General features: G+C 50.3%; 1 protein-coding gene across 4 annotated transcripts in view; it reads right to left on the bottom strand.

Moving 5' to 3' along the window:
* LOC129869502 (protein Shroom2-like) overlaps nucleotides 1-20,872 on the bottom strand; it is a 132,398-nt gene that overhangs the window by 100,031 nt on the left and 11,495 nt on the right. For all 4 annotated transcript variants that reach the window (XM_055943963.1, XM_055943967.1, XM_055943965.1 and 1 more), the window contains one exon: nucleotides 3,969-4,117. In XM_055943963.1, coding sequence (XP_055799938.1) covers nucleotides 3,969-4,117 — 149 coding nt within the window. The remainder of the gene's footprint in view (nucleotides 1-3,968; nucleotides 4,118-20,872) is intronic.

The raw sequence follows: 20,872 nt of genomic DNA, 5'->3' as shown, positions 1-20,872 counted from the left end.
AGCCCTGTAGCAGACAGAGAAGAGTCACAGCCCTGTAGCGGACAAAGCAGAGTCACAGCCCTGTAGCGGACAGAGCAGAGTCACAGCCCTGTAGCAGACAGAGCAGAGTCACAGCCCTGTAGCGGACAGAGCAGTCACAGCCCTGTAGCAGACAGAGCACAGAGCAGTCACAGCCCTGTAGCAGACAGAAGAGTCACAGCCCTGTAGCGGACAGAGCAGAGTCACAGCCCTGTAGCAGACAGAGCAGAGAGCAGTCACAGCCCTGTAGCGGACAGAGCAGTCACAGCCCTGTAGCGGACAGAGCAGAGTCACAGCCCTGAAGCGGACAGAGCAGAGAGCAGTCACAGCCCTGTAGCGGACAGAGCAGTCACAGCCCTGTAGCGGACAGAGCAGTCACAGCCCTGTAGCAGACAGAGCAGAGTCACAGCCCTGTAGCAGACAGAGCAGAGTCACAGCCCTGTAGCAGACAGAGCAGAGTCACAGCCCTGTAGCAGACAGAGCAGAGTCACAGCCCTGTAGCAGACAGAGCAGAGTCACAGCACAGAGCAGAGTCACAGCCCTGTAGCGGACAGAGCAGTCACAGCCCTGTAGCGGACAGAGCAGAGTCACAGCCCTGTAGCGGACAGAGCAGTCACAGCCCTGTAGCGGACAGAGCAGTCACAGCCCTGTAGCGGACAGAGCAGTCACAGCCCTGTAGCGGACAGAGCAGAGTCACAGCCCTGTAGCAGACAGAGCAGAGTCACAGCCCTGTAGCAGACAGAGCAGAGTCACAGCCCTGTAGCAGACAGAGCAGAGTCACAGCCCGGGTAGCAGACAGAGCAGAGTCACAGCCCTGTAGCAGAGCCTCAGCACAGAGCAGAGTCACAGCCCTGTAGCGGACAGAGCAGAGTCACAGCCCTGTAGCGGACAGAGCAGAGTCACAGCCCTGTAGCAGAGCCTCAGCACAGAGCAGAGTCACAGCCCTGTAGCGGACAGAGCAGAGTCACAGCCCTGTAGCGGACAGAGCAGAGTCACAGCCCTGTAGCAGAGCCTCAGCACAGAGCAGAGTCACAGCCCTGTAGTAGAGGCTCAGCCCTAGTCCAGAGAGCCCTGTAGCAGAGCCTCAGCCCTAGTCCAGACAGCCCTGTAGCAGAGCCTCAGCCCTAGTCCAGACAGCCCTGTAGCAGAGCCTAAGCCCTAGCCCAGAGAGCCCTGTAGCAGAGCCTCAGCCCTAGTCCAGACAGCCCTGTAGCAGAGGCTCAGACCTAGCCCTAGTCCAGACAGCCCTGTAGCAGAGCCTCAGCCCTTGCCCTAGTCCAGACAGCCCTGTAGCAGAGCCTCAGCCCTAGTCCAGACAGCCCTGTAGCAGAACCTCAGCCCTAGCCCAGACAGCCCTGTAGCAGAGCCTCAGCCCTAGCCCTAGTCCAGACAGCCCTGTAGCAGAGGTTCAGCCCTAGCCCTAGTCCAGACAGCCCTGTAGCAGAGCCTCAGCCCTAGTCCAGACAGCCCTGTAGCAGAGCCTCAGCCCTAGTCCAGACAGCCCTGTAACAGAGCCTCAGCCCTAGCCCTAGTCCAGACAGCCCTGTAGCAGAGCCTCAGCCCTAGTCCAGACAGACCTGTAGCAGAGCCTCAGCCCTAGTCCAGACAGCCCTGTAGCAGAGCCTCAGCCCGAGTCCAGACAGCCCTGTAGCAGAGCCTCAGCCCTAGTCCAGACAGCCCTGTAGCAGAGCCTCAGCCCTAGTCCAGACAGCCCTGTAACAGAGCCTCAGCCCTAGTCCAGACAGACCTGTAGCAGAGCCTCAGCCCTAGCCCTAGTCCAGACAGCCCTGTAGCAGAGCCTCAGCCCTAGTCCAGACAGCCCTGTAGCAGAGCCTCAGCCCTAGCCCTAGTCCAGACAGCCCTGTAGCAGAGCCTCAGCCCTAGCCCTAGTCCAGACAGACCTGTAGCAGAGCCTCAGCCCTAGCCCTAGTCCAGACAGCCCTGTAACAGAGCCTCAGCCCTAGTCCAGACAGCCCTGTAGCAGAGCCTCAGCCCTAGCCCTAGTCCAGACAGCCCTGTAGCAGAGCCTCAGCCCTAGCCCTAGTCCAGACAGCCCTGTAGCAGAGCCTCAGCCCTAGCCCTAGTCCAGACAGCCCTGTAGCAGAGCCTCAGCCCTAGTCCAGACAGCCCTGTAGCAGAGCCTCAGCCCTAGCCCTAGTCCAGACAGCCCTGTAGCAGAGCCTCAGCCCTAGTCCAGACAGCCCTGTAGCAGAGCCTCAGCCCTAGTCCAGACAGCCCTGTAGCAGAGCCTCAGCCCTAGTCCAGACAGCCCTGTAACAGAGCCTCAGCCCTAGCCCTAGTCCAGACAGCCCTGTAGCAGAGCCTCAGCCCTAGTCCAGACAGCCCTGTAGCAGAGCCTCAGCCCTAGTCCAGACAGCCCTGTAACAGAGCCTCAGCCCTAGCCCTAGTCCAGACTGCCCTGTAGCAGAGCCTCAGCCCTAGTCCAGACAGACCTGTAGCAGAGCCTCAGCCCTAGTCCAGACAGCCCTGTAGCAGAGCCTCAGCCCTAGTCCAGACAGCCCTGTAGCAGAGCCTCAGCCCTAGTCCAGACAGCCCTGTAACAGAGCCTCAGCCCTAGTCCAGACAGCCCTGTAGCAGAGCCTCAGCCCTAGCCCTAGTCCAGACAGCCCTGTAGCAGAGCCTCAGCCCTAGTCCAGACAGCCCTGTAGCAGAGCCTCAGCCCTAGCCCTAGTCCAGACAGCCCTGTAGCAGAGCCTCAGCCCTAGCCCTAGTCCAGACAGACCTGTAGCAGAGCCTCAGCCCTAGCCCTAGTCCAGACAGCCCTGTAACAGAGCCTCAGCCCTAGTCCAGACAGCCCTGTAGCAGAGCCTCAGCCCTAGCCCTAGTCCAGACAGCCCTGTAGCAGAGCCTCAGCCCTAGCCCTAGTCCAGACAGCCCTGTAGCAGAGCCTCAGCCCTAGCCCTAGTCCAGACAGCCCTGTAGCAGAGCCTCAGCCCTAGCCCTAGTCCAGACAGCCCTGTAGCAGAGCCTCAGCCCTAGTCCAGACAGCCCTGTAGCAGAGGCTCAGCCCTAGTCCAGACAGCCCTGTAGCAGAGACTCAGCCCTAGCCCTAGTCCAGACAGACCTGTAGCAGAGGCTCAGCCCTAGCCCTAGTCCAGACAGACCTGTAGCAGAGGCTCAGCCCTAGCCCTAGTCCAGACAGACCTGTAGCAGAGCCTCAGCCCTAGCCCTAGTCCAGACAGCCCTGTAGCAGAGCCTCAGCCCTAGTCCAGACAGCCCTGTAGCAGAGGCTCAGCCCTAGTCCAGACAGACCTGTAGCAGAGACTCAGCCCTAGCCCTAGTCCAGACAGACCTGTAGCAGAGGCTCAGCCCTAGCCCTAGTCCAGACAGACCTGTAGCAGAGGCTCAGCCCTAGCCCTAGTCCAGACAGACCTGTAGCAGAGCCTCAGCCCTAGCCCTAGTCCAGACAGCCCTGTAGCAGAGCCTCAGCCCTAGTCCAGACAGCCCTGTAGCAGAGGCTCAGCCCTAGTCCAGACAGACCTGTAGCAGAGACTCAGCCCTAGCCCTAGTCCAGACAGACCTGTAGCAGAGCCTCAGCCCTAGTCCAGACAGCCCTGTAGCAGAGCCTCAGCCCTAGCCCTAGTCCAGACAGCCCTGTAGCAGAGGCTCAGCCCTAGTCCAGACAGCCCTGTAGCAGAGCCTCAGCCCTAGCCCTAGTCCAGACAGCCCTGTAGCAGAGGCTCAGCCCTAGCCCTAGTCCAGACAGACCTGTAGCAGAGGCTCAGCCCTAGCCCAGACAGCCCTGTAGCAGAGCCTCAGCCCTAGCCCTAGTCCAGTCAGACCGACACTGTGCAGAGAAGAGCAGCTCAGTGATAGCCCAGGGACCTCCATCTCATCTCTCCCCTGTAACCATAGGGACCGGTTACCTGGAGGAGCAGCCAGGGGGATAAGAGCAGCAGTTGTGTGTTGGGGTGTGTGTGGTTTCCTACCTCTTGACAACCAGATTGAGGGTCTTGTACGATCCCTTGACCAGGCAGATGGCCTCCTGTCTGTAACCGCTCAGAGGGATCTGGTTGATGTTCACCATCTCGTCTCCAACCTGGAGGCTGACCGCTGCTGCCTTGCTGCCCTCCTCCACCTATACCACACACAGCAGGGTTAGGGTTAACACAGCAGGGTTAGGGTTAACACAGCAGGGTTAGGGTTAACACAGGAGGGTTAGGGTTAACACAGCAGGGTTAGGGTTAACACAGCAGGGTTAGGGTTAACACAGCAGGGTTAGGGTTAACACAGCAGGGTTAGGGTTAACACAGCAGGGTTAGGGTTAACACAGCAGGGTTAGGGTTAACACAGCAGGGTTAGGGTTAACACAGCAGGGTTAACACAGCAGGGTTAGGGATAACACAGCAGGGTTAACACAGCAGGGTTAACACAGCAGGGTTAACACAGCAGGGTTAACACAGCAGGGTTAACACAGCAGGGTTAACACAGCAGGGTTAACACAGCAGGGTTAACACAGCAGGGTTAACACAGCAGGGTTAACACAGCAGGGTTAACACAGCAGGGTTAACACAGCAGGGTTAACACAGCAGGGTTAACACAGCAGGGTTAGGGTTAACACAGCAGGGTTAGGGTTAACACAGCAGGGTTAGGGTTAACACAGCAGGGTTAGGGTTAACACAGCAGGGTCAGGGTTAACACAGCAGGGTCAGGGTTAACACAGCAGGGTCAGGGTTAACACAGCAGGGTCAGGGTTAACACAGCAGGGTCAGGGTTAACACAGCAGGGTCAGGGTTAACACAGCAGGGTCAGGGTTAACACAGCAGGGTCAGGGTTAACACAGCAGGGTCAGGGTTAACACAGCAGGGTCAGGGTTAACACAGCAGGGTCAGGGTTAACACAGCAGGGTCAGGGTTAACACAGCAGGGTCAGGGTTAACACAGCAGGGTCAGGGTTAACACAGCAGGGTCAGGGTTAACACAGCAGGGTCAGGGTTAACACAGCAGGGTCAGGGTTAACACAGCAGGGTCAGGGTTAACACAGCAGGGTCAGGGTTAACACAGCAGGGTCAGGGTTAACACAGCAGGGTTAGGGTTAACACAGCAGGGTTAGGGTTAACACAGCAGGGTTAGGGATACACAGCAGGGTTGGGGAAACACAGCAGGGTTGGGGTTAACACAGCAGGGTCGGGGTTAACACAGCAGGGTCAGGGTTAACACAGCAGGGTCAGGGTTAACACAGCAGGGTCAGGGTTAACACAGCAGGGTTAGGGTTAACACAGCAGGGTTAGGGTTAACACAGCAGGGTTAGGGTTAACACAGCAGGGTTAGGGTTAACACAGCAGGGTAGGGTTAACACAGCAGGGTTAGGGTTAACACAGCAGGGTTAGGGTTAACACAGCAGGGTTAGGGTTAACACAGCAGGGTTAGGGTTAACACAGCAGGGTTAGGGTTAACACAGCAGGGTCAGGGTTAACACAGCAGGGTCAGGGTTAACACAGCAGGGTCAGGGTTAACACAGCAGGGTCAGGGTTAACACAGCAGGGTCAGGGTTAACACAGCAGGGTCAGGGTTAACACAGCAGGGTCAGGGTTAACACAGCAGGGTCAGGGTTAACACAGCAGGGTCAGGGTTAACACAGCAGGGTCAGGGTTAACACAGCAGGGATAGGGTTAACACAGCAGGGTCGGGGTTAACACAGCAGGGTCGGGGTTAACACAGCAGGGTCGGGGTTAACACAGCAGGGTCGGGGTTAACACAGCAGGGTTAGGGTTAACACAGCAGGGTTAGGGTTAACACAGCAGGGTTAGGGTTAACACAGCAGGGTTAGGGTTAACACAGCAGGGTTAGGGTTAACACAGCAGGGTTAGGGTTAACACAGCAGGGTTAGGGTTAACACAGCAGGGTTAGGGATAACACAGCAGGGTTAGGGATAACACAGCAGGGTTAGGGATAACACAGCAGGGTTAGGGTTAACACAGCAGGTTTAGGGTTAGGGTTAACACAGCAGGTTTAGGGTTAGGGTTAACACAGCAGGTTTAGGGTTAGGGTTAACACAGCAGGGTTAGGGATAACACAGCAGGGTTAGGGTTAACACAGCAGGGTTAGGGTTAACACAGCAGGGTTAGGGTTAACACAGCAGGGTTAGGGTTAACACAGCAGGGTTAGGGTTAACACAGCAGGGTTAGGGTTAACACAGCAGGGTTAGGGTTAACACAGCAGGGTTAGGGTTAACACAGCAGGGTTAGGGTTAACACAGCAGGGTTAGGGTTAACACAGCAGGGTTAGGGTTAACACAGCAGGGTTAGGGATAACACAGCAGGGTTAGGGATAACACAGCAGGGTTAGGGTTAACACAGCAGGGTTAGGGTTAACACAGCAGGTTTAGGGTTAGGGTTAACACAGCAGGTTTAGGGTTAGGGTTAACACAGCAGGTTTAGGGTTAGGGTTAACACAGCAGGGTTAGGGATAACACAGCAGGGTTAGGGTTAACACAGCAGGGTTAGGGTTAACACAGCAGGGTTAGGGTTAACACAGCAGGGTTAGGGTTAACACAGCAGGGTTAGGGTTAACACAGCAGGGTTAGGGTTAACACAGCAGGGTTAGGGTTAACACAGCAGGGTTAGGGTTAACACAGCAGGGTTAGGGTTAACACAGCAGGGTTAGGGTTAACACAGCAGGGTTAGGGTTAACACAGCAGGGTCGGGGTTAACACAGCAGGGTCGGGGTTAACACAGCAGGGTCGGGGTTAACACAGCAGGGTCGGGGTTAACACAGCAGGGTCGGGGTTAACACAGCAGGGTCGGGGTTAACACAGCAGGGTCAGGGTTAACACAGCAGGGTCAGGGTTAACACAGCAGGGTCAGGGTTAACACAGCAGGGTCAGGGTTAACACAGCAGGGTCAGGGTTAACACAGCAGGGTCAGGGTTAACACAGCAGGGTCAGGGTTAACACAGCAGGGTTAGGGTTAACACAGCAGGGTTAGGGTTAACACAGCAGGGTTAGGGTTAACACAGCAGGGTTAGGGTTAACACAGCAGGGTTAGGGTTAACACAGCAGGGTTAGGGTTAACACAGCAGGGTTAGGGTTAACACAGCAGGGTTAGGGTTAACACAGCAGGGTTAGGGATAACACAGCAGGGTTAGGGTTAACACAGCAGGGTTAGGGTTAACACAGCAGGGTTAGGGTTAACACAGCAGGGTTAGGGTTAACACAGCAGGGTTAACACAGCAGGGTTAGGGTAAACACAGCAGGGTTAGGGTTAACACAGCAGGGTTAGGGTTAACACAGCAGGGTTAGGGTTAACACAGCAGGGTTAGGGTTAACACAGCAGGGTTAACACAGCAGGGTTAGGGATAAACTACACATGAACACACAGCTGGGCAGTAGGCAGCGCAATGCCCTATCATGGACACACCTCTTTCCATTTTAGCAACGTTTGAGTCTATATGGTTTTGACCATGACAACTTGCTATCCAGGGTTACACCAAGCAGCTTAGTCTCCTCAACTTGCTCAATCACCACATTATTCAGTAATAGATTGAAATGAGGTTTAACGTTGAGCGAGTGATTTCATCCCAAAAACGATGCTTTTAGTTTGAGATATTTAGCACCGGCCTATCGTTAGTTACCCATTCTAAAACCCGACTGCAACTCTACGTTAAGTGTCTCAGATATTTATTTTACTGTTGCAGCCGAAGTGTATACTGTTGAGTTGTCAGCGTACATAGACACACAGGCTTTATTCAAGGTCATTAGTAAAAACTGAAAACAATAATGGCCCTAGCCAGCTTCCCTGCGGTACACCAGACTCAACTGAATTAGCATTGGAGAGGCTTCCACTAAGGAAAACCCTCTGTTCTATTAGGTTAATCTCAAGCCATAATAAGAGGATTCCACTAAGGAACACCCTCTGTTAGGTTAATCTCAAACCATAATAAGGGGCTTCCACTAAGGAACACCCTCTATTAGGTTAATCTCAAGCCATAATAAGAGGCTTCCACTAAGGAACACCCTCTATTAGGTTAATCTCAAGCCATAATAAGGGGCTTCCACTAAGGAACACCCTCGATTAGGTTAATCTCAAGCCATAATAAGGGGCTTCCACTAAGGAACACCCTCTGTTAGGTTAATCTCAAGCCATAATAAGGGGCTTCCACTAAGGAACACCCTCTATTAGGTTAATCTCAAACCATAATAAGGCAGAGGATGCAAATCCATAACACCTACGGTTTTTCATTTGATCAAACACATTTTTTCCAAAAGTTTTGTAACAGGCTGATTGGTCAGCTGTTTGAACCATTAAAGGGTGCTCTGCTATTCTTGGGTAGCTGAATGACCTTTGCCCCCCGCCATGTCTGAGGGCACAAACTGTCTTCTAGGCTGAAATTGAAGATGTGGCAAACAGGAGTCACAATAGGGTTAAAACATCAGGGTTAGGGCTAAAACACCTGATTTAGGGCTAAAACACCTGATTTAGGGTTAACACATCAGGGTTAGGGCTAAAACATCAGGGTTAGGGTTAAAACACCTGATTTAGGGTTAAAACACCTGATTTAGGGTTAAAACACCTGATTTAGGGTTAAAACACCTGATTTAGGGTTAAAACATCAGGGTTAGGGCTAAAACACCTGATTTAGGGTTAAAACACCTGATTTAGGGTTAAAACACCTGATTTAGGGTTAAAACATCAGGGTTAGGGCTAAAACACCTGATTTAGGGTTAAAACACCTGATTTAGGGTTAAAACACCTGATTTAGGGTTAAACCATCTGATTTAGGGTTAAACCATCTGATTTAGGGTTAAAACACCTGATTTAGGGTTAAACCATCAGGGTTAGGGTTAAACACCTGATTTAGGGTTAAACCATCAGGGTTAGGGCTAAAACACCTGATTTAGGGCTAAAACACCTGATTTAGGGCTAAAACACCTGATTTAGGGCTAAAACACCTGATTTAGGGCTAAAACACCTGATTTAGGGCTAAAACACCTGATTTAGGGCTAAAACACCTGATTTAGGGCTAAAACACCTGATTTAGGGTTAAAACACCTGATTTAGGGTTAAAACACCTGATTTAGGGTTAAAACATCTGGGTTAAAACACCTGATTTAGGGTTAAAACACCTGATTTAGGGCTAAAACACCTGATTTAGGGCTAAAACACCTGATTTAGGGCTAAAACACCTGATTTAGGGCTAAAACATCAGGGTTAGGGTTAAAACACCTGATTTAGGGTTAAAACACCTGATTTAGGGTTAAAACACCTGATTTAGGGCTAAAACATCAGGGTTAGGGCTAAAACACCTGATTTAGGGTTAAAACATCAGGGTTAGGGTTAAAACACCTGATTTAGGGCTAAAACACCTGATTTAGGGTTAAAACATCAGGGTTAGGGCTAAAACACCTGATTTAGGGTTAAAACACCTGATTTAGGGTTAAACCATCTGATTTAGGGTTAAAACACCTGATTTAGGGTTAAACCATCAGGGTTAGGGTTAAACACCTGATTTAGGGTTAAACCATCAGGGTTAGGGCTAAAACACCTGATTTAGGGTTAAAACACCTGATTTAGGGTTAAAACACCTGATTTAGGGTTAAAACAGTTAAAACACCTGATTTAGGGTTAAAACATCTGATTTAGGGTTAAAACACCTGATTTAGGGTTAAAACATCAGGGTTAAAACATCAGGGTTAGGGCTAAAACACCTGATTTAGGGTTAACACATCAGGGTTAGGGCTAAAACACCTGATTTAGGGCTAAAACACCTGATTTAGGGTTAAAACATCAGGGTTAGGGTTAAACCATCAGGGTTAGGGTTAAAACACCTGATTTAGGGCTAAAACACCTGATTTAGGGCTAAAACACCTGATTTAGGGCTAAAACACCTGATTTAGGGCTAAAACACCTGATTTAGGGCTAAAACACCTGATTTAGGGTTAAACCATCAGGGTTAGGGCTAAAACACCTGATTTAGGGTTAAACCATCAAGGTTAGGGCTAAAACACCTGATTTAGGGCTAAAACACCTGATTTAGGGTTAACACATCAGGGTTAGGGTTAAAACACCTGATTTAGGGTTAAAACACCTGATTTAGGGTTAACACAGCAGGGTTAGGGTTAAAACACCCGATTTAGGGTTAAAACACCTGATTTAGGGTTAACACAGCAGGGTTAGGGTTAAAACACCTGATTTAGGGTTAACACATCAGGGTTAGGGTTAAAACACCTGATTTAGGGTTAACACATCAAGGTTAGGGCTAAAACACCTGATTTAGGGCTAAAACACCTGATTTAGGGTTAACACAGCAGGGTTAGGGCTAAAACAGAGTATTCATTGATGATCCTATCCATGTTGAAGGGAAACATAACAATCCACATTGAAACGTTTCGATCTTTACAGAACAAAAATATAAACACATGTAAAGTGTTGGTCCTGTTTCATGAGCTGAAATAAAATATCCCAGAAATGTTACATACGCACATCCCTGTCAGTGAGCATTTCTCCTTTGCCAAGATAATCCATCCAACTGACAGGTGTGGCATATCAAGAAGCTGATTAAACAGCATGATCATTACACAGGTGCACCTTGTGCTGGGGACAATAAAAGGCCACTAAAATGTGCAGTTTTGTCACACAACACAATGCCACAGATGTCTGAAGTTAAGGGAGAGTACAATTGGAATGCTGACTGTAGGAATTTCCACCAGAGCTGTTGCCAGAGAATTAAAATGTTAATTTATCTACCATAAGCCGCATCCAACGTTGTTTTAGAGAATTTGTCAGTATGTCCAAACAGCCTCACAACCTCAGACCATGTGTAACCACGCCAACTCAGGCCCTCGACATCCGGCTTCTTCACCTGCTAGATCATGAGACCAGCCACCCAGACAGCTGATTAAACTGTGGGTTTGCACAACCGAATCATTTCTGCAGAAACTGTCAGAAACCGTCTCAGGGAAGCTCATCTGCGTGCTTGTCAAGCTCTAGCTTGATGCGGATGTTGCCTGTAATCCATGGCTTCTGGTTGGGATATGTACGTACAGTTACTGTGGGGACGACGTCATCGATGCACTTATTGATGAAGCCAATGACTGAGGTGGTGTATTCCTCAATGCCATTGGATGAATTCTGGAACATATTCCAGTCTGTGCAAAACAGATCTGTATTGCAGCATCCGCGTTATCTGACCAGTTCCGTATTGAGCGAGTCACTGGTACCTCCTGCTTTAGTTTTGGCTTGTAAGCAGGAATCAGGAGGATAGAATTGTGGTCAGATTTGCCAAATAGAGGGCGGGGGAGAGCTTTGTATGCATCTGTGTGTGGAGTAAAGGTGGTCTAGGATTTTTAATTCTCCCTTGGTTGCACATGTGACATGCTGGTAAAAATGTGTTAAAACTGATTTAAGTTTGCTTGCATTAAAGTCCCCGGCCACTAGGAGCGCCGCTTCTGGGTGAGCATTTTCTTCTTTGCTTATGGCTTTATAGAGCTGCTTGAGAGCGATCTTAGTGCCAGCTTTGCTTTGTGGTGGTAAATAGACGGCTACGAATAATACAGATGAGAACTCTCTTGGTAGATAGTGTGGCCGACAACTTGTAATAAGGTACTCTACCTCAGGCGAGCAATACCTTGAGACTTCTTTAATGTTAAACATAGTTTTTCAAGTCATTGCCTATCGAATATACAGTGTCTATGGGGTCATATTGCACTTCCTAAGGCTTCCACTAGATGTCAACAGTCTTTAGAACCTTGTTTGATGCTTCTACCGTGAAGGAGGGGGGAATGAGAGCCGATTGAGTCAGGGTTCTGGCAGAGTGCCATGAGCTGATCACTCGCGCTCAAGTGAGAGTTAGCTGCGTTCCATCGCATTTCTACAGACAAAGGAATTCTCCGGTTGAAACATTATTGAAGATTTAAGGGGCAGTTTATCTATAGTTCCATGCATAACAGTTGTATTTTCCATCAACATTTATGATGAGTATTTCTGTAAATTCATGTGGCTCTCTGCAAAATCACTGGATGTTTTGGAAGCAAAACATTACTGATCGTGACGTACCAATGTAAACTGAGATTTTGGGATATAAATATGAACTTTATTGAACAAAACATACATGTATTGTGTAACATGAAGTCCTATGAGTGTCATCTGATGATCATCAAAGGTTAGTGATTCATTTTCTCTCTATTTCTACTTTTTGTGACTCCTCTCTTTGGCTGGAAAAATGGCTGTGTTTTTTTGTGACTAGGTACTGACCTAACAAACGTTTGGTGTACTTTCGTCGTAAAGCCTTTTTGAAATCGGACACTGTGGCTGGATTTACAACAAGTTTATCTTCAAAATGGTGTAAAATACTTGTATGTTTGAGGAATTTTAATTATGGGATTTGTTGTTTTGAATTTGGCGCCCTGCACATTCACTGGCTGTTGAGGTGGGATGCTACCGTCCCGAATATCCCAGAGAGGTTAATGAGCAGAACCTGATAAATAAGTGCGGGTGATTGTTCAGAACATGTAACATTCCTCGACAGGATGTTGAGTTCCAGCATTTAGCTAACGACTTCCACTGCCAGCGGGCCTAACGGCTTCCACTGCCAGCGGGCCTAACGGCTTCCACTGCCAGCGGGCCTAACGGCTTCCACTGCCAGCGGGCCTAACGGCTTCCACTGCCAGCGGGCCTAACGGCTTCCACTGCCAGCGGGCCTAACGGCTTCCACTGCCAGCGGGCCTAACGGCTTCCACTGCCAGCGGGCCTAACGGCTTCCACTGCCAGCGGGCCTAACGGCTTCCACTGCCAGCGGGGCTAACGGCTTCCACTGCCAGCGGGGCTAACGGCTTCCACTGCCAGCGGGGCTAACGGCTTCCACTGCCAGCGGGGCTAACGGCTTCCACTGCCAGCGGGGCTAACGGCTTCCACTGCCAGCGGGGCTAACGGCTTCCACTGCCAGCGGGGCTAACGGCTTCCACTGCCAGCGGGGCTAACGGCTTCCACTGCCAGCGGGGCTAACGGCTTCCACTGCCAGCGGGGCTAACGGCTTCCACTGCCAGCGGGGCTAACGGCTTCCACTGCCAGCGGGGCTAACGGCTTCCACTGCCAGCGGGGCTAACGGCTTCCACTGCCAGCGGGGCTAACGACTTCCACTGCCAGCGGGGCTAACGACTTCCACTGCCAGCGGGGCTAACGACTTCCACTGCCAGCGGGGCTAACGACTTCCACTGCCAGCGGGGCTAACGACTTCCACTGCCAGCGGGGCTAACGACTTCCACTGCCAGCGGGGCTAACGACTTCCACTGCCAGCGGGGCTAACGACTTCCACTGCCAGCGGGGCTAACGGCTTCCACTGCCAGCGGGGCTAACGGCTTCCACTGCCAGCGGGGCTAACGGCTTCCACTGCCAGCGGGGCTAACGGCTTCCACTGCCAGCGGGGCTAACGGCTTCCACTGCCAGCGGGGCTAACGGCTTCCACTGCCAGCGGGGCTAACGGCTTCCACTGCCAGCGGGGCTAACGGCTTCCACTGCCAGCGGGGCTAACGGCTTCCACTGCCAGCGGGGCTAACGGCTTCCACTGCCAGCGGGGCTAAAGACTTCCACTGCCAGCGGGGCTAAAGACTTCCACTGCCAGCAGAGCATTTTAAAGAATGAAAACCCACAGCTGCCTGTGTATGAGGTGCTGCCATGTAGAACAGGGTTATGTAGCTTCATTGAGACCGAGGACTTAAAGTCCACCAAGACCTTTGGCAAAACTTAACGGTATGGGAGGAATGTTAAGAATTTTAATTTTACATTACTGATAAGCAACCTACCTTGGTTTCTGGGTGGGGAGGGGAGCGTGGTTTCTAGGTGGGGAGGGGAGCGTGGTTTCTAGGTGGGGAGGGGAGCGTGGTTTCTGGTTGGGGAAGGGAGCGTGGTTTCTGGGTGGGGAGGGAGGATGCGGACTGAGGGGGGAATGGGTTATCTTTGTACCCCCTTCTGAAAAATAAAAAGTTGGTCACAAAACAAAAAAACTAAAATATTATTTTTCAGGTTGAAACAACGCTGCTCTCCGACTGGCTGTCTGGTTGAAACAACGCTGCTCTCCGACTGGCTGTCTGGTTGAAACAACGCTGCTCTCCGACTGGCTGTCTGGTTGAAACAACGCTGCTCTCTGACTGGCTGTCTGGTTGAAACAACGCTGCTCTCTGACTGGCTGTCTGGTTGAAACAACGCTGCTCTCTGACTGGCTGTCTGGTTGAAACAACGCTGCTCTCTGACTGGCTGTCTGGTTGAAACAACGCTGCTCTCTGACTGGCTGTCTGGTTGAAACAACGCTGCTCTCTGACTGGCTGTCTGGTTGAAACAACGCTGCTCTCTGACTGGCTGTCTGGTTGAAACAACGCTGCTCTCTGACTGGCTGTCTGGTTGAAACAACGCTGCTCTCTGACTGGCTGTCTGGTTGAAACAACGCTGCTCTCTGACTGGCTGTCTGGTTGAAACAACGCTGCTCTCTGACTGGCTGTCTGGTTGAAACAACGCTGCTCTCTGACTGGCTGTCTGGTTGAAACAACGCTGCTCTCTGACTGGCTGTCTGGTTGAAACAACGCTGCTCTCTGACTGGCTGTCTGGTTGAAACAACGCTGCTCTCTGACTGGCTGTCTGGTTGAAACAACGCTGCTCTCTGACTGGCTGTCTGGTTGAAACAACGCTGCTCTCTGACTGGCTGTCTGGTTGAAACAATACTATATTGCAATTTTCAAACTGCTGGTCCTCTGTGCGCTTTAATTTACGCATTCAAGAAGAAATATGGAGATAAAATAACTATCAGAGGCTCTAATGTCAGCTCTGCTCTCTGTGTTCCTCAGCACAGTGACGGAACAAATAAGAGTTCCAAGGGAATGATCTGAACCCCTGATGAGACTGACCAGGTCAACTGGGGTCATGAACCCCTGACGAGAGACTGACCAGGTCAACTGGGGTCATGAACCCCTGATGACAGACTGACCAGGGCATCTGTCTCAGCCTCCAGTATTTATGCTGCAGTAGTTTTTGTCGGGGGGCTAGGGTCGGGCGGTTAATTCTGGAGTATTTTTCCTGTCTTATCCGGTGTCCTGTGTGAATTTAAGTATGCTCCCTCCAATATTCTCCCGCTCTCTCCTCTCAGAGGACCTGAGCCCTAGGACCATGCCTCAGGACTACCTGGCCTGATGATTCCTTGCTGTCCCCAGTCCACCTGGTCGTGCTGCTGCTCCAGTTTCAACTGTTCTGCCTGCGGCTATGGAACACTGACCTGTTCACTGGGCGTGCTACCTGTCCCGGACCTGCTGTTTTCGACTCTCTCTGTACCACACCTGCTGTCTCTAACTCTGAATGATCGGCTATGAAAAGCCAACTGACATTTACTCCTGAGGTACTGACCTGCTGCACCCTCTACAACCACTGTGATGATTATTATTTGACCCTGCTGGTCATCTATGAACATTTGAACATCTTGAACACTAATACTGTGGCTGAGTACATTTACATAAACACGAATACCGTGGCTGAGTACATTTACATAAACACTAATACCGTGGCTGAGTACATTTACATAAACACTAATACCGTGGCTGAGTAGATTTACATAAACACTAATACCGTGGCTGAGTACATTTACATAAACACGAATACCGTGGCTGAGTACATTTACATGAACACTGATATCGTGGCTGAGTACATTTACATAAACACTGATACCGTGGCTGAGTACATTTACATGAACACTGATACCGTGGCTGAGTACATTTACATGAACACTGATACCGTGGCTGAGTACATTTACATAAACACTGATACCGTGGCTGAGTACATTTACATAAACACTGATACCGTGGCTGAGTATATTTACATGAACACTGATACCGTGGCTGAGTACATTTACATGAACACTGATACCGTGGCTGAGTACATTTACATAAACACTGATACCGTGTCTGAGTACATTTACATAAACACTGATACCGTGGCTGAGTACATTTACATAAACACTATAACTGTGTTCAACACTAAAACACTAAATAAATTCATTAGGCCCCAATATATGGACTGGGCAGGAGCGCAGCCATGGATGGACCTTGGAGGACATAGGCTCACCCACTTGGTTGCCAGGCCAGGCCCAGCCAATCAGAATTAGTTTTTCCCCACAAAAAGGGGTTTATGACAGACAGAAATACTCCTCAGTTTCATCAGCCGTACGGGTGCCTGGTCTCAGACGATCCCGCAGGTGAAGAAGCCGCATGTGGAGGTCCTGAGCTGGCATGGTGATACGTGGTCTGCGGTTATGAGGCCGGTTGGACATACTGCCAAATTCTCTAAAACGACATTGCAGGTGGCTTATGGTAGAGAAATGAACATTAAATTCTCTGGCAACAGCTCAGGTGGACATTCCTACAGTCAGCATGCCAATTGCACGCTCCCTCAAAACTTGAGACAGTGGCATTGTGTTGTGTGACAAAACTGCACATTTTAGAATGGCCTTTTATTGTCCCCAGCAGGTGGATGGATTATCTTGGCAAAGGAGAAACGCTCACTAACAGGGAAGTAAACAAATTTGTGCACAAAATTTGAAAGAAATGCGCTTTTTGTTCGTATGGAACATTTCTGGGATCTTTTATTTCAGCTGATGAAAACACTTTTTACATGTTGCATTTATATTTTTGTTCAGTTTACTATTGAAATACCACCTAGTGTGTGAGCCAAGAAACACGAGCACAAAGTATCTTTTCAGGTCAACTCAACCAACTTCTACGTGTCCTTTCGATTGAAAAAAAACACTTCCCAAATGCTCTCTGAGAGAAATTACAAGATTATGCTATAATAGTTTAATTGCATCAAATGGTTGTTTTATGAAACAGAATAGTTATTTTAACTCTATTATGTCTGTGTTAACTGAAAGTGGGCTTCTGGGAGATTTAACACTGACAGGAGATGTACAATGTCTTTTGGGTGATTCCACATTCCATAGCATGAGTTAATGTTTCTGTTCTATTTGGTACCAGGAAGAGATGACTAAAAGGCCAGACCTTGGTCTCTACACAAAGAGTACTGTTTTTACAGCAGATAATGTCTACTGTGAATTATAAGTATCTTTCATACAAATCTTAACCTTGTGACCCATTCCATACATCTGTTGTTTGTCATGTAGGTGGGTGTATCTTGGCTATAAAAGACCTTTGTACTTTTGTCTCGGGGGCTCTCAACGAATCATCTGAGGGTGATTCGTAGACCAGCCGTCATTATCGTAGAGCACTCAATCGATTCACTCTGTGTGTGTTGTATTGACCTGCTCCCTTATTAATAAGTGAATAAAGATTTAGTTTAAGTATAAAGCTGACTTGTGTGATAAGTTTGTCTCTCCTCATTTGAAAGTAAAGAAATGAACCACCACACCACCCGCCACCGTGACTGTTGAAAGACATTCTTACCCACCAATGCCAAAACCTACTCGCATTTAACAGGTGTTAATGTCCCTCCCTGTTCACAATAATCGTATTAGTGACCACGTCAACGGTACATTCTAGTGTCAAAGTGAAAGCCCATCACTAGCAAAACATTGAGTCGTAAAGCTGTCGGCTTCCGCCCCTACACACTACTAAGCTAGCCCCCCCCCCCCCATCTAGTCCACCTATTAGACTGTATATTAAACGGTTAGGTCTACTTTGTTAGTCAGAGTCACATTAACATCCTCTCACCAGTTAGTCGTTGAGGTGTGACGGCCATTTTCCCTGCTGGTCCCCTGGAGCGCTGGATGGCTGTTCTAGAACCCTAGGGTAGGATTGGGCAACCTCCAGCTTTCCATACCTCTACAATACTAGGGTATACTGTATTACCGGCAGTGCACACAAGGGGCGCCATTTCATTCCAAACAAAATATTTAATGCACAAAATAAATTTAGGCATCAGGGATCTTTATCCAGGAGGGGATTGATTCTCTGCTGTAACCAAAAAGATTGATCTTGACATCTAGCCAGTTAGCAAACCAAAAGCATAGCTGGATCCCTGAGCTGGAGATTACTTATAGTTGGGGCGTAGCATGCACCCCTGCAAACTTTAGGGTGTCCCACACAAAAAGAGAAAGAAAAAAAAGGAGGCATTTAAAATCATGAAGTGGGCATTTCAAAATACCCTGCTATACTGGCCAAGCTCAAATAGGACACTGCTATACAAGGTATACTGGCCAAGCTCAAATAGGACACTGCTATACAAGGTATACTGGCCAAGCTCAAATAGGACACTGCTATACACGGTATAGTGGCCAAGCTCACACTAGGACACTGCTATACACGGTATAGTGCCCAAGCTCACACTAGGACACTGCTATACACGGTATAGTGCCCAAGCTCACACTAGGACACTGCTATACACGGTATAGTGGCCAAGCTCACACTAGGACACTGCTATACACGGTATAGTGCCCAAGCTCACACTAGGACACTGCTATACACGGTATAGTGCCCAAGCTCACACTAGGACACTGCTATACACGGTATAGTGCCCAAGCTCACACTAGGACACTGCTATACACGGTATAGTGCCCAAGCTCACACTAGGACACTGCTATACACGGTATAGTGCCCAAGCTCACACTAGGACACTGCTATACACGGTATAGTGGCCAAGCTCACACTAGGACACTGCTATACACGGTATAGTGGCCAAGCTCACACTAGGACACTGCTATACACGGTATAGTGGCCAAGCTCACACTAGGACACTGCTATACACGGTATAGTGGCCAAGCTCACACTAGGACACTGCTATACACGGTATAGTGCCCAAGCTCACACTAGGACACTGCTATACACGGTATAGTGGCCAAGCTCACACTAGGACACTGCTATACACGGTATAGTGGCCAAGCTCACACTAGGACACTGCTATACACGGTATAGTGGCCAAGCTCACACTAGGACACTGCTATACACGGTATAGTGGCCAAGCTCACACTAGGACACTGCTATACACGGTATAGTGGCCAAGCTCACACTAGGACACTGCTATACACGGTATAGTGGCCAAGCTCACACTAGGACACTGCTATACACGGTATAGTGGCCAAGCTCACACTAGGACACTGCTATACACGGTATAGTGGCCAAGCTCACACTAGGACACTGCTATACACGGTATAGTGGCCAAGCTCACACTAGGACACTGCTATACACGGTATAGTGGCCAAGCTCACACTAGGACACTGCTATACACGGTATAGTGGCCAAGCTCACACTAGGACACTGCTATACACGGTATAGTGGCCAAGCTCACACTAGGACACTGCTATACACGGTATAGTGGCCAAGCTCACACTAGGACACTGCTATACACGGTATAGTGGCCAAGCTCACACTAGGACACTGCAATACACGGTACACTGGCCAAGCTCACACTAGGACACTGCTATACACGGTACACTGGCCAAGCTCACACTAGGACACTGCTGGCTGTTCTACAACTCTGTGACAAAGCCACTGAACTCCTGCCAAGACAACTGGAGCCAACTTCAGAACGCTACGCTTGGTCGGTGGCTTAAACACCATTCAGCAGCCGAACCCACCTGACCATAAGCTGCTCAGGAATTCTGCTGGTGTGGATCACGTCCCTAACCTCAGGGAGTGAAGGAAGGTGCTATGAGCTGCTGTGGTGTGTTGGGACTGAGCCCACTGTGCAGCACTAAGCACGGTGAGCTCTGCATGCTGTGGTGTGTTGGGACTGAGCCCACTGTGCAGCACTAAGCACTGAGAGCTCTGCATGCTGTGGTGTGTTGGGACTGAGCCCACTGTGCAGCACTAAGCACGGTGAGCTCTGCATGCTGTGGTGTGTTGGGACTGAGCCCACTGTGCAGCACTAAGCACTGAGAGCTCTGCATGCTGTGGTGTGTTGGGACTGAGCCCACAGAGCTCTGCATGCTGTGGTGTGTTGGGACTGAGCCCACTGTGCAGCACTAAGCACGGTGAGCTCTGCATGCTGTGGTGTGTTGGGACTGAGCCCACTGTGCAGCACTAAGCACTGAGAGCTCTGCATGCTGTGGTGTGTTGGGACTGAGCCCACTGTGCAGCACTAAGCACTGAGAGCTCTGCATGCTGAGGTGTGTTGGGACTGAGCCCACTGTGCAGCACTGAGAGCTCTGCATGCTGTGGTGTGTTGGGACTGAGCCCACTGTGCAGCACTAAGCACTGAGAGCTCTGCATGCTGTGGTGTGTTGGGACTGAGCCCACTGTGCAGCACTAAGCACTGAGAGCTCTGCATGCTGTGGTGTGTTGGGACTGAGCCCACTGAGAGCTCTGCATGCTGTGGTGCGTTGGGACTGAGCCCACTGTGCAGCACTAAGCACTGAGAGCTCTGCATGCTGTGGTGTGTTGGGACTGAGCCCACTGTGCAGCACTAAGCACTGAGAGCTCTGCATGCTGAGGTGTGTTGGGACTGAGCCCACTGAGCTCACTGAGAGCTCTGCATGCTGTGGTGTGTTGGGACTGAGCCCACTGTGCAGCACTGAGAGCTCTGCATGCTGTGGTGTGTTGGGACTGAGCCCACTGTGCAGCACTAAGCACTGAGAGCTCTGCATGCTGTGGTGTGTTGGGACTGAGCCCACTGTGCAGCACTAAGCACTGAGAGCTCTGCATGCTGTGGTGTGTTGGGACTGAGCTCACTGTGCAGCACTAAGAGCTCTGCATGCTGTGGTGTGTTGGGACTGAGCCCACTGAGAGCTCTGCATGCTGTGGTGTGTTGGGACTGGGCCCACTGTGCAGCACTAAGCACTGAGAGCTCTGCATGCTGTGGTGTGTTGGGACTGAGCCCACTGTGCAGCACTAAGCACTGAGAGCTCTGCATGCTGTGGTGTGTTGGGACTGAGCCCACTGTGCAGCACTGAGAGCTCTGCATGCTGAGGTG

Source organism: Salvelinus fontinalis, chromosome 14, assembly GCF_029448725.1.
Source record: "Salvelinus fontinalis isolate EN_2023a chromosome 14, ASM2944872v1, whole genome shotgun sequence".
Classification (NCBI taxonomy): domain Eukaryota; kingdom Metazoa; phylum Chordata; class Actinopteri; order Salmoniformes; family Salmonidae; genus Salvelinus; species Salvelinus fontinalis.
The sequence above is the reverse complement of the archived record's forward strand: the minus strand, read 5'-3'. Positions and strand labels throughout refer to the sequence as shown.